We start from the raw sequence: 13997 nt of genomic DNA on the forward strand, positions 1-13997 counted from the left end.
ACTCAAACTGCCTCACACTCGCCCCTCAAGTACTGAATTTATGAATGGGGACCACCATGCCCAGCAGCCGGGTGCCCCTCACTAGTGGCTTCCAGGTTAGTCTTCATTTTTTAAAGTAACCACAACAGCTGCTAAATGCAGAGGCATGAGGCAGGTCCTGGGCCAGAAGCCCTCATCTGCATCAGACAGCTGTGCACAAAAAACATCTGTCACCAGGTTTGCTAGACAGAGGAGGAAACAGAGGACTGAACTGTTCCACTCATTCACCACAGTTGCCCTCGGCCACTCAGCAGCTCTGCAGTGGGGTCCTTCCCTATGCTGCGATCCACAAAAGGCAGCAGCATTCCTCCCGTGGGCAGGGGCCCGCCACCTTGCACCACAACTGAGGTGTTTCCTGAGCTCCCACAACAAAGTAGCCTCCCCCACAAAGCCCAGGGCAGGAGCTCTATAGGTTTTTCAAGAAGCAAAGGGGGTTGAGGAGGGGCAAGGAAGGCCATGGACCCCCCATCGCCGGAGCCTGACCACAGATCTTTCTTTAGCCCTGTCTCCTGTACCCACCGTCACCTGAAGTACCCTGTCTAGGGCAGAGGATCTGTCCACAAGCCCTGGATGAAGCAGTGAGGTCCCGGGGCCACCAGCAACCAGGAAACCCCTTTACACAGAAGCCTGCTGCAAGATCAGGCTGACCGCTCCCCTTGCCTCTTTCCCAGTGTTGGGGGGCATAAAAACTGAGCTTTGGAACTTGAGAGGGGATCTTAGCAAACATTTAAACTTACACAATGATAATGCCAACAATAGCAGTGATGGGGGCAGTGGTGGTGGCGACAGCAGCGGCAATGAGTCCATACCCAGACCCCAATCACATGCCCAAGTTAAAGCCCTCCACTCTCACTGAAGCAGGTCGTGTAATTTATCCCACGCTGTTCACATATGGAAACTGAAACAGAGAAGTTAAGCAAGTTGCCCAGGTCACACAGCAAATAAATGGTAAGCTCAGGATCCAAACTTGGCAGCCTGACTCTGGAGTCCAGCAGAAGGACAAGGCTGTTCACTCAAGGACTGGAGAGCTTGGGGCAGGGGCAGGAGCTGGCCACTGGGGGTTGCTGCTGAGTTACTGCTGCCTTAAACCATGCACACAGATTCCCTGTAAGCAAGCCTGTCCCAAGCACCTTTGTCCACAGGGTCCTAGCTCCACTGGAAGGCCCTGGTCCCTCCCTCCTTCCCCAGTTCCGGAATCACTGGTTCACAGCAGCTCCCTCACCCCACCTGCCCGCCATCCCTCCCTGATTCATGGCACCCCTCACCCCACCCTCAGCCCCAGTGCCATCCAGACCATACTGGACTGAAACTGCATCTCCTGCCACCCCTCAGCGCTGGCACCAGGCTCTGTCACTGGGCTGATGGGAACGACAATGTGGCCCAGAGTTAGCATCTTGCCATATGGATTCACACTGCCCCGCTCATCCCTGCAGGAGCCACTCTCTGAGCCTACACAGCACCCTGCAGTCCGGTGGGTTTTAGTCCAGCTGTCAAAGGAATGGGCGAGGTGGGGAGCCAAAGCAAGACTTCATCATTGGCTCCCAGCCCTGCTCTGCCTCTCACAGCTGGGAAGCCTTGACACACGGACTTGACCCCGCTGAGCCTGACTATCCCAGCAGGGTGAGGACAGAAAAGGCAGGCAGACCATCACACAAGGCCCAGCACACCTACCTGGTACTCAACAAACACAGGTTGTGCCGTTGCGGTCACTGTTTGCACTCTGGAGGTGTGCAGGGGGCACTGACCCTACACACCCTAACTACCCTGAACTGTCCCTTCAATCCCGAGAGTTTTAACATCCTCACTCTTCCGTTTTGCAGATGTGGACATGGAGACCCAAAGAAGTTGCTTCTAAGGTTTCACAGTCAGTAAGGAAACAAGGATTTGAATCTGAAGCGCCCAGACCCCAGGGAATACACCACACAGCAATTCTTTTGGAGGAGGCGGTGTGTTTCCAGACAGGATTTCTCTATGTAGAGCCCTGGCATTATGTAGACCAGGCTGGCCTTGAACTCAGAGAGCTGCTGCCTCTGTCTCTTGAGTGCTGGGATTAAATTTGTGTGCCACCCCACCTAAGATACACACAGCTCTTAATGGGCAGCCTGGACTCCCAAGAAGTTGGCTGGGTTCCTTCTCCTGCCTCCTGAAAGCCACCTTTCCAAGTGGCTCACCCCTCCATGACTCAGTGACTGAGTCTCAGGTCCCATTCAATCCTGGAGGCTGATGTACTCTTCCTGGAAGCCTCCTCCCTGCCATGCGTGTCCCTCACTCCCCTCGCCTTGGCCCACTGCTTCTTTGACCTCTGACCCCCAGAGTTCCCTGCAGCTGCTGTCACTACAGCTCAGATGCAACAGCAAATGCCTCTTGACTTCAGGGCTGAGCACTCTTCTGGGAGTCCCCCCTACTGCCCACAGCTTTACCACACAAGACCACTGGGCTCACAGAACTGAAACCTGGCTAGAAGGGAGGCAAGGAGTTTCTCAAGGTCGTTGAGTGTTAGCTGAGAGCTCAACCAAGAGGCCAGACCACTGAGCTCAGAGGCCTGCAGGCAGCACTGTTGCCCTTGTGGCTCAGTGGCAGCTCACAGTTACTGAGGACAGGGCTATCACCCTGGGGTAGAAGCCCTCCCTACAGAGTGGCCTGGAGCCTACAGGGAGATGCATGGAATCCAGAGCTATTTCTACTCCATTTTATTTTTACTCCTTAAACTTACTTTCTGGTTGGGGCTGAAGAGATGTCTCAGTGTTTAAGAATATGCCCTGGTTTTGCAGAGGACCTGGGTTTAGTTCTCAGCACCAGCGTGATGCAGCTCACAAGTACCTATAACTGCAATCTGGAAGGATCCAGCACTCTCTGATCCCCATGGCACCCGTATGCATATGGCACATATAAACTCATGCAGGCACACATACACATAGATGAGTAATTATTCTGTGGTTCTGAGGATGGAACTGAGGACCTTGTTCATGCTAAGATCACAACCGCTGAGCTACATCGCCAGTCCCATTGATCCATGTGATAAATCAAGAAACTGGAGGTTAGAAAGGATGTGTTCAAGACCATAAGGTAGTAAATGGCAGAGCTCCTTGGCTCAGACCAGACCCCTAACTCCAACTCCCCAGTGCTCCACATACATGCAGAGAGCCTCAGCATCAACCTAAAGGGCTGGAGGGCACAGCATGCACAGGCTCTGGGTTCTAACACCATCACCAAAACAATACCACCCATAACTCTTGACTCCCCCAGGCCTCTCAACAGAGCGTTCTGGAGAAGCTCCAGGTTCCTAGAGCCACTGAGCTCCAGGAGCCTCTTTCCCCATCCAGCCTCCTGCTGCCTCAAAGAGGATCTCACCAAAGGCTGACAGTGACCTGCCTTTGGGATCTTCGCCAGGTGTCTGAGATGGAGCAACAGCCCCTACTCTAACCAGCCTAGCAAACTGAGCTTCACGCCACCATCCCACCAAACCGTAGAGTACAGACTGTATCAGCACAAAGGGCCAGGATCGGAACAGGCAAGCCTTTTACTCAATGTCACACAGTCACTGGTGGGGCTCTAAGGCAGGGCTGCCACTTGTTCTGTGGCCCTCTGGTCTTCCCTGGGCGCTAGTCCAGTCATGAGTACCAAGTGTCTGTGTGGACCTTTTCACATACCCATGAGAATGTCAACCCACTATGTAATGCATTAATTCAATTCTTTCCTCCCACCAACCCCGAAAAACTGCCATCAGACCTCTTTTTCTGATACACACACACACACATACACACAAAAACAATCATAAGTCGCTAGTGGCTACCTAGCTGGGTGCCCAGCACAAGCTGTGCCTTGGTTTGCTAACCTGCAGAATGGAGTCACAACAACTCTCGAGGTGGCTGAGGATTGTTCAAGACTGGGGAAACTAGGAGCCAGTCCATGGATGAATCTCATGTTTTCTCGCTCACCCCTCACACCCCATAGACCTGGCCTGCTGAGGGAAGGCTCCATGTCTGCTAGAACATTTGCTCAATCCTCAGACGCTGAGAAACGCTGAGTCATTCACCCAAACACAGGCCTTCCAGGAGTAGGGGATGATGGGTCCCAACTCGGCAGGAAAGTTCCAGGCAGTCCAGGGTTCCTGTGCTCATGGTGGCTCTTGAGTTGGCCACTGAGGCCTGAGTCACTAGGGCTCCCTATTGGCCTCCTCCTGCCACCCTAGGGCTTGTGGACACCCTAGATTCTACTTACTAGAATCTGCTCAAGAATGCCCCCCACACCCCTGCCACTCCCACACACCCCTGTAGCCCCCGCACTCCTGCCACCCCCCACACCTCTGCCACCCCATACCCTCCACACCCCGGCCACCCACACACACCCCTGCCACCCCCCGCCACTCCCCCGCACCCCTGCCACCCCTGCCACCCACACACACCCCTGCCACCCTACTCCACACCCCTGCCACCCCACCCCACACCACTGCCACCCCACCCTGCACCCCTGCCACCCCACACACCCTCCACACTTGGCCACCTACAGCCTCAGCCAGATCCGCCAGCACCTACACATCTCCTGGCTTCCTGGATGCCTCTCTTCCCATCTCATCCCCACATATCACCCTGTCTCAGCTGCTGTCCCATCTCCTGTAAAGAGAGTCTCCAGGCCTGCACCCTCCCATGGTTGTTTCTCTGACTGAACCCCTTTTTCCTTCTCCAGAGCCCATATAACTCCATGACTCCAAGGCTCCTAAACTATCCTAACCTCAATCCTTACTCAACTACCCTGCAGGTATAGCACATTTCCAGATCTTTCACCTCCAACGGGTCTCATCCAGGTTCCCCAGTACAGTTCTCAGGACTCTGAAACCATTCTGATCTGAGCAGACTAAATCAGTGGCCAACCCCCAGGCATGGGGAAAGGCAGCCAGATTCCATTCGGCAAAGGCTTCATCAACTGCATTCACCTTGCCTCAGCTACAGCCGCTTCATTTCTAGGCTCACTAAACGATGCTTTTGGGCATCTTAAGGCTCAGGTCAAAGGTCAGTTCCCTGAGGACTTTCCAGGCACCCATGAGTTGAAGGCTGTGTCTGTGCTTGGGGCTCTGGACCCTGGGGTGCAGGGCTGGACAGAGAGTCCCCAGAATTTGACTCAGAGAGGAGCATCTGTGCGACCCTTCCCTGCAGAGAACCCCAAGGGGCAGGGGCTACCCCAGGAATCTGGGATGTAAAGTAAACCAAACAGGCAGAGACCTGCAGAAGCTGCCATCTTGAGGGAGAACACCGAAGCAGTACCATCTACCAAGTCACATAAGGGTGACGGGAAAGACAGAGAGATGGGGACAACATCCAAGAGACCTCAGGGAAACGGCTCTGAGGTGGTGGTATTTAGCAAAGATTTCAAGGAAACAGAGCCAGCCAACCACACAGAAAACTGGGGTGAAGGGAGACAGCAGGGTAAACCAGTGAAGGGCCCTGGGACCTCGTGCACTTGCAAAACAGCAGAAGCCAGTAGGGTGTGGCCAGATGGATGAGGCAGAGTGGGAAGCTGTAAAGACTGCAGGCAGCTGGTCGGATCTCACAGGGTTCTGTGACATCCACCCTTGCTTTGAGTGAGGGGGGATCCTGCGTTCTGTTTCTGTACAGAGTCTCACTCTATTGACCCAGCTGTGTTCAAGCTGTCCTCTAGCTGAGTACTGACGGTCACATTACAGGTGTGTGCCACTATATCCAGGAATCAGGTAAAGACCTGGAGGGCTCTGGCTTGCTTCTCGAAAAGTCTCCTCTGGTTGTATGGATAAAGAAGGTATCCTCTGGCCAGAGTGGATTTGGGAGCCAGTAGAAGGCTGATGCCCCCTCAGGCTAGCCAGAGCGGTGGTGGTGGTGGTGGTGGTGGTGGTGGTGGTGGTGGTGGTGGTGGTGGTGGAGGGCATAGACGTGGGGCTTGAAATGCTAAAGACAGAATCGGGGTTTTCAAATGAGCTGGCTGGATAAGGCAACAGAGATCAGAGAAAGAAGTAAGGCACTTCCTAGATGATCCAGAAGCGTAGGATGGAGGGAATAGATGGGGTGGAAGGGCTTGAAATCAAGGGGGCAGGGTCTGGGCTTTTACAACTTGACGACCAGATGTTTGCTTAGCTCTGGGATTCTGCTGGACCTTGAGTGAATTCCCTCCGTGCTGCCTCACTTTTCCTGTCTGTATCAGAAGAGTTACATGGCCCATGGTGGCCAAGAGGAATGAAGACAGAGGAGCTGGTGACCTTATCCTCCAGAGCCAAGCAGCTTCCCTCCAGCCTCCCCACCCCCTGGAATTGCCCAGGCCAGGCGTGCAGCTGCAGCTGAACAGGACCAGGAGGAGGGGAGAGGAAAGGGGGGAGGGAGGGAGGGTGGCATCTGTCTCCCCAGGCTGGGCCAGCAGGTGGAAGGGCTGATGGAGGTCTGGGAAGCCTCAGAATGGCCCTCAGGCAAGGGCTCTGTGAGTCTGGGGTGGGCGGAGGCTGAGGACACTGGGCTGCCACCCCTCCCAGAGTGCAGAGAAGGCCAGACAGAGCTCTGGCGCCTGAGCCCTGCTGAATGGGGAAACCAGGAAGGGTTTCTGACCTCCCTAGTCCCACATTTTGGGGAGAACATTAATTGGCATAGGGTAGAGGCTTGGGTGACTGGGAGACCTGCTCAAACCCTGGCCTAATGGATTAGCAGGACGTGAGTAGGGTACTCAACAGGACCCACCAAACTGGGGTAAACCTCCCCTCCCTTCAGCCTTCCTAGCAGCAAAGAGGGGTACAGGGTACTGAAGGTACTTAGTTTCCACCAAGTTCCCCAGCCCCTGATGGCACAGCAGCACAGAGACGCCTTAGGCACAATCTCAAGGGACCAAATCCTTGCAGCTGCCTACTGAGTGCCAGGGGCCGGGCTGGGTCCCATTCAATGTCCATGACAGCTTCCATCACCATCCCCGTTTGCAGGATGAGAAAAGCAAAGCTCAAGAAGCTCACAGAGCAGCTAACTTTCCGAACACTGCTGTCTGTGGGCTGTGTGCCTTGAGATGTGACTTCACAGCAGTCCCCTATGAGAGGCTGGAGCAGGGATGTAAACCCACGGTCCTGGGGCTGGAAAGCCCTTGCCCAGAGTCCCACTCCATGTCTAAATACAGTCTTTACTCTAACAAGCCAGTGCCACAGCAGGCTGCCACCCAGCTTCCTTCCACCACTTTGCCTGCTCTGGCACTCAGGGGCTAGACCTGGTTTTTACACTAGCAGGGTGACCTTGAGCACACTCCTTAACCACCATCCTCAAGGACAACTGTGCCTTCTCCAGGTTGTCCGGGTTTGGCATCCGTTGACTGTTTTCCCGGCAGGGCAACTAAGGCTTGTAGATGGCAGGCGGGCTACCCACCACCAAAAGAGCTGAGATCCTAAGTTCAGACCTCTCTCCCAGGAGCTTCCATCCCGCCTTAAGGACTTGACTTTGGATCTGGGGGGTGAAGAGGCTGTCAAGGAGGTATCTGAGTTCCCAGCATGGGGACAAGGCCCCATCTTTCACTCACTTTCTCTAACTTGGCTTCAGCTGGCCAAGAGGGACACCGGAGTCAGGGTGGTGGCTTGGGCTAGCCTAGCTGTGATGAAGAGAACCCGTGAACAGAGCACCACCAGCCAGCCAGGGCTTTCCACCAGAACCTCACACGCAGTCACACCAAGGCCTGCCAGCGTGGCACCCCAGGTGCTCCCACATCTGCCAACACAGCCGCTCACAACCACATACATCACAAGCATGCTGCCTCCCTCCACCTGCACACACTGGTGCCCCTGCACACATTCGCACCACCATTCTCAGCCAACACACGGACAGGCATACCCCCATGGCTGACTTGTGCCATGTACTCTATGCACACACACTGTGCACATGTGTTTTACCCCACGGCCTCACACTCATGTAGACTACCATCAGCGCTATAACCTCTAAGGTAAGAGCCGGCTTGGAGAGGCCATGCTTGTCGGAAGCCTTCACCTTTTGTCCCTAGAGAGCCTAGCCACAGGCTTCCCCGCTCCAACTCCTTCTCACCCACCTACCAGTGTTCCCAGTGGCATTTTCAGAGTCTGGCCTTCTAGACAGGAAGGTAGCCCATTCAGGTCAGAGAGCAGAGGGCGGGTTACTTAGTGAAGGAAGAAGGAGTACACGCTGTCCCCACCCCAGCAGAGTGACCCAGAGCCAGAGAGGAGGTCACAGAAAGCCATGACCTGACACTCAGTATCCAAGTGACTCTCGGCTCTAAAATACCTCCCAAGGCTCCATGACCCTGTTACCCAAATTATGGAGGTTTTAACGAATGAAAAGGCTTCCTTCCTTCGGCCACTCCTGAGAAAGCTAAAGGAGCTTGTGTCAGACACCACTGTCAACTCCCCCCTCCCCCACATTCTCTTGAGGCCCAGGACAACAGAGGCCTTCCTCACCCATGCCTACCCTGTTGTGCTCCAGGAAAACGCAGGCATCTTACATGGCCCCAACCTACAACTCCAGACATCTTGACCAGGGGATTCTTCTAAACAAATTCAGCCTGAAATGTCTATTTTGAAGGGTTTAGATATTCAAATTACGTTAAGTTCCAATATGCGTCAGAGTCAGGACAGCAATGTGTAGGAGACAATACCCATGTTCAAGGCCTGCCCACTCAGTAGTGTGGTCTAGGGACATTTTTTTATGTTCCCTGAGCCTCAGTTTACCTATCTGACAGGTGATGGTAATAGCAGTGTTGGCCTCTACGCTGCTGTCAGAGTCCCACAAGCTGAAGTGGCATCTCAGCCCAGTGACAGGCACAGTCACCTACTGAGGAACAGGTGCCATGAATGCTTGCCTTTAATCCCAGCACTTGAGAGGCAGAAGCAGGCAGATCTCTATGAGTTTTGAGACCAGTCTGGTCTACATAGGGAGACCCTATCTCAAATTTAAACATGTTTTTAAAGGAGGAGGAAGAAAAAGGAAGAGAAAGACACAGAGAGACATAGGTGTGAAGACTGCTTGAAGAAAGCCAAAGAGAATACTGAGGTAGGGTTCCCGCTAAAGGCAGAAGCCTGTTACTCAGTCAAAGCCTGCTACAGTGTTACACTGCGCACCAGAAGCCCTTTCCCGCCCTGGACCAGTGGCCGCAGGTGCCAAAGGTTTACACAAAAGCTCTGGGGAGGAAGACTTCAGACTGTGAAAACGCTTTCCACTAAATGAACGTCATCGGCAAACTGGGAAAAGACCACCATTAGTCAATTTGGCCAGCGCAACACCTGGGGTCCAGCTCGCAGAAGCCTCGTGTTGACAGTGGAGTTGGACAGCCACACAGGGGATCCTGGAGGAATATGGCTCTCATGGTGGGAACCAAAGCACATGCTAGGTCCAGCAGAGAACACGGTAGAGCTCAGAGACCTATGCCCCAGTCCTAGCTCTCTACCAACGGAGCAGCCTCTCCCTGGGGCCTCAGCTTGTGTACTGGAAGATGGTACGGTTGGTCTGAGACTCTCTCTCCAAAGAGCCTTGGGATTCTTTTGACCTAGGTAGGCAACTGGCTCAGGGTCCTGCCCCAGCCTGATCTGTGGCCTTTCCAGGTCCCAGGGACAGCCCCACTCAGAGGCCAGGTAAAAAGAAGAGGAGTGGGCTCACTATGTGGCTGGAACAAAATCTGAGGTTCTTCCCCTCCAAAGGGTTCCACTTCCCCTGCTTAGCCACCCTATGTGGTCAAAGCAGGCCAAACACAAGAAATAATAAATTAGCCTAACCAGGCTTTCCCCAGGCAGAGGCCCTGCCTGGCTCTTATCATTAAAGATCTTATCCCCGAGAGCACCAGTGAGGGACTCCGCCCTCTCTGTCTTCTGCCTGCACCTTCGACTTCCTGTGACAACCTGCACACTGAGACCAGCCTGCCTCCCCAAAGCTAGGCTTCCCTCCCCCGCCAAGCCCCACCCCCCACATGGGCCCCAGCTGCAGGAGGCCCTGCTGAGTGTAATTCCCGGCGCCCTCCTCTCTGCCCTGCCCCGTCCGGACAGATTAAGCCTTTGTCACACACACCCAGAAAAGCTCGGGGCCAGATGGGACAGGACAAGTGTCAGATCATCGACCTGAGGCGGGCCTGGAAACTGGGAAAGAGCCCTAACCACAGACAGCTCTTCACTGAACTGTAGGGGGAGGCAAGAGGACCTGGGGTGGGGGAGAAGAGAGAGGTCACACACCGAAGCCATCCGTGGGCTTATCTCTGGCTCCTCGATTCTCTGACATTTTCTACCTGCCCTCCCTCTGGAGTCTCTGCAGACTTTACCACTTTGTCAGCCACGCCTGTCTTCCTTGCTGGGTGTCCCAGGAGAAGCCACCCACTCCAAATGCCCAGTGCTCATCTCAGGGGCGCAGGGTCTACCCCAAGGCCTGGAGACACCAAATAAATGTCATAGACAAAGGTTTATGGCCCAATGACCTTCACAAGAACCCACCCAAGACAAATTACAGAATCTTTCCCACTGACACCAGAAGCAATGACAACTTTAATTTCCATGTGTATACCTGCACATGTGTGTATGCACGCACATGTGTGTATGCACGTGCACTGTGTATGTGTGTGGATCAGTAAAGGCAGAGGGACGACCTTTACAGCTTTCAAAAAAGGTCCCATTCAGCCCCTCCTAGGAAGAGGCCATGGCTGCCTCAGAATTCCCAGCAGGGTCTGCTCCTTAGATCAGCAGAAAGGAAAATGGAAATGGAAAAATGGTAACAGCACCCCAGGAAAATACTTGGAAATGGGGTGGCAGCACTCTGGACATCTCCAATGGCTGGCTCTGGTTGGCTAGGCATGTGGCAGGTAACTAACAGGTTCTCTGGGGACAAGCAGGCCAGGCAAGCAGGCACGGGGAACTGGAGGGGCAGGCTGTCACAGGAGGGCATGCCTGTTGTGTTTGTCATCCTCCTGGCAGCCTGGGCAGGGAGGCCTGGGTCCCGTTTCTCTGCCTCCCAGGCAGGTGGTCCCCTGGGGAAGGTTTATTATTGGTCTAGAGCCAGGGTGGAGGCTTGTCAGGTCCCTGCTGTGAAAGGCAGACAAGAGAGACAGAGCGGGACTGGGAAAGGGCTTAAGCAGCCAGCTAGTTAAGTTAGCTCAGGCAGGACCTGAGCCCAAGCCTAGCACCGGCTTCTGCTAGGGGATGGGAAGGGGGTATTCTGCGGTGACAGCTGTGTGGAATAAAGGGATGGACAAACTGCCTCACGATTCCCACTCCCTAAGTGAGTGGGTGACCCATAGAGAGCCAGTCAACCAGCTGCCAGGTGTGGGAGCATCGCCACACCTGAACTCCAATAGCCGGTGGACTGGGGATCTTACCTAAAAAGGAGTTGGGGCAAGACTCTAAACTGCTGGGAAGGGTAGCCAGGAGAAAGATGAGTGGGGACTGACCTGGGAAGCCCTGAAGGCTGAAGGCAAGGATCTAACTACCGGGCTAGTGGATAGTTGCCCTGGAAAAACCACCTGGGGGAGGAAGGGCTAGCTCAGGATGGGGAGAACCAAGTGGAAGTCCCAAACTGACAGGGTGAGAAGGGCTGACCTAGTGTGCTTGTGGGAGGTGACAGCTCACCTGCCCCATAAGGGCAAATGGACAGTGATTTGGCTGAGGGAGGTCATCCTTGGCCCATCGGAGCAGGGGACAATGACCCAGACTCCCTGGGTTTGGGGGCGAGTGCCCATTTGCGCTGGGGGTTTCTGTGACCCGCGCCGCAGGGACGTGGCCCAATCTCCCGCTCCAGGAAGCCGGTGGGCGCGCCCCTCGGCCCTGCCCCCTGTTCCCCGTCCGGCCGGAGGCGGCAGCGGCGCAGATGGGCTGCTGGCGGCCTCAGCGGCAGCAGCGCGGTTATCAGCGCTCCTCGCAGATGGGCCGCCCGCCCTCCGCGCTCGCGGCTCCCACTCCCCGCGGCCTGCAGCCCCGTCCCCAGGGCGCGGGGGGGAGGCGCCTCGGGCTCCGCTCCCTGCCTCCCGCCTCCCTCCCTCGCGGTCCCCTCACCCCGCGGGCCCGGCCCGGGCAGCCGCCGGAGGGGGAGGGGGAGGGGACAAGTGCACTTTTCGTAACGACCGAATCAATTGTGTGTGAAGAGCCCGCTCCGGCCGGGGACAGGGCTGAGCGCAGGGCGGGCGCGCAGGACGGGGGAGGAGCGCGGAGGGGGGAGCGGGGGAGCAGGGAGGAGGGAGGCCGGCGCGGGGCGGCCGGGCTCTAGCGCTCCGGCCGGGCGAGGCCAGGGAGGGGCGGCGGGGAGAAAAGCTAGGCTGGCCCGGGCCGGGGACAGAACAGACTACCCGAAGGTCTGGGCGACGGAAAGTTCAAAGCTCAGCAGTGCCCCAAGAACAGCCGCCCCCCCCAGCCCCCACCCTCTGCAGAACAATGAGGTCCCGGCGGGGGGAGCTGCGGGGCCCCAGCCGCACGCCCTCTCCAGGGCGCCCCGGGCCGAAGGGGACGCCCCCGCCCGGCCACTGGTCTCCTCCTTCCCCGGGGCTGCGGTTACCCGCCCCCTCCCCAGCGCCACCCGGGCCGGCCCGGGGGACGGGGGAGGGGAGAGGATGGATAGGTCATGCCGCCCCTATCCCATGGTGGGGGGAGCGCGGGGCCCGGGGGGCGGCGGGGACGCCCCACCCACCCTTGGGAGGCTGCTCCTGCGCCAGGCTGCGGCTCCCGCTGCCCCTCCCCGGGCCAGCGCCGGGTGGGGTCGGGGCGACAGTGCCAAGGCTGGCCCCCTCCCCTGGTGCGTGGAGGCCCAGCGGACTACCCGTCCCGCCTCTGCCCCTGCCTCCCCACCCCCGCAGCACCACCTTACACACACACACACACACACACACACACACACACAGCACACACACCGCCCAGCCGGCCCGGGGGCGGGAGCGCGAGGCGCCCGGGACAGGCGGCCCCGAGGCGGGAGGGGGGAGGCTAGAGCTCCGGAGCAGCCGCCTGCTGGCGGGGGGGCGAGGGGGAGGGGACGGGAGGACAGAACACGCTGGGGTGAGCAGCCCGGGACAGCCCGCCCGTCACGGCCACGGCCCGGGCAGCGGCGCAGAGGGGGGCAGGGACACCCCAAACCCAGAGCGCTGCCCAGGCTGGCCAGGGAGGGTTGGTGAGCATAACGCGCGCGCCCGGGTGGGTTAGACACACCGACAACCCCAAGAACACACCATTCGGACACACATCCACACCCCCACCCCGCCCCCGCCCGCCCCGAGCCCTGCCGCGGGACTGGCCCGCAGCCGCCGCGCGCGCACTCACCGAGCCCGTCTTGACCGGCACATACACCACTTGGCCCATCTTGGGTTCCCGGCCGCTGCCCAGGCGGAAGCCCTTGGAGCGCACCCAGAACTGGAACTTGCCTTTCTCGCCGGCCGCCGGGCCGCTGCCCGCGCCGGTCCCGCCGCCGCCCTGCAGGACCTCGGCTATCCGCTGGTATTTGCTGCGTGTCACTGTCTTGGTTTTGGCCGAGTCGCCGTAGGTGCGCAGGCACCAGTCCCGGAACTGGCGGCCCAGCTCCGAGTCCCCGGGGCTGCGCTCACGCTCCCAGCCCCCGCGCAGCAGCAGCGTCGGCTTCGGCATCCTCTCGCCGCGCCCGGCGCCCTCGGGGGCGGGCCGGCCACCGGGCCGCCCGGTGCTGGGACTGGGCTGGGCCGGGCCGGGCTGGGCAGGGGCGCGCCGCAGCCCGGGCTGTCCCGCGGTGTGGCTTCGGCGCGGCTGCTGGATGGGCGCGGGCGGCGGCCGGACGCGCGGGGCTGCGGCGCGCTCTGTCCTGCTCGGGCGGCGGCGGCGGCGGCGTTGGCGGCGGCGGCTCCGGCTCGCCTCCTGCTCCGCCTCCTCCTCCCCCCGGCCGGGATGCAGGAGCGATGGAGGCAGCTCCGGGCCCGGAGGTGCAGAGGGGGCGGGCCGCCCCGCGGGCGGCCAGGGGAGGCGGGAGGCGGGGAGCGGCCCCGGGCGCGGGGAGCGAGACCGAGCCTGGGCGCGG

At 58.1% G+C, this 13997-nt stretch overlaps 1 protein-coding gene across 1 annotated transcript in view; it reads right to left on the reverse strand.

Annotated features, from left to right (window-relative positions):
- The window catches only part of Nol4l (nucleolar protein 4 like), a 117872-nt gene extending 104278 nt beyond the window's left edge, over positions 1–13594 (reverse strand). The window contains exon 1 of the mRNA XM_038331849.1: positions 13274–13594. Within this exon, the coding sequence (XP_038187777.1) occupies positions 13274–13594 (321 nt within the window). The remainder of the gene's footprint in view (positions 1–13273) is intronic.
- Between the last annotated feature and the right edge of the window lie 403 nt (positions 13595–13997).

Source organism: Arvicola amphibius, chromosome 5 (genome assembly GCF_903992535.2).
Source record: "Arvicola amphibius chromosome 5, mArvAmp1.2, whole genome shotgun sequence".
Classification (NCBI taxonomy): Eukaryota; Metazoa; Chordata; class Mammalia; order Rodentia; family Cricetidae; genus Arvicola; species Arvicola amphibius.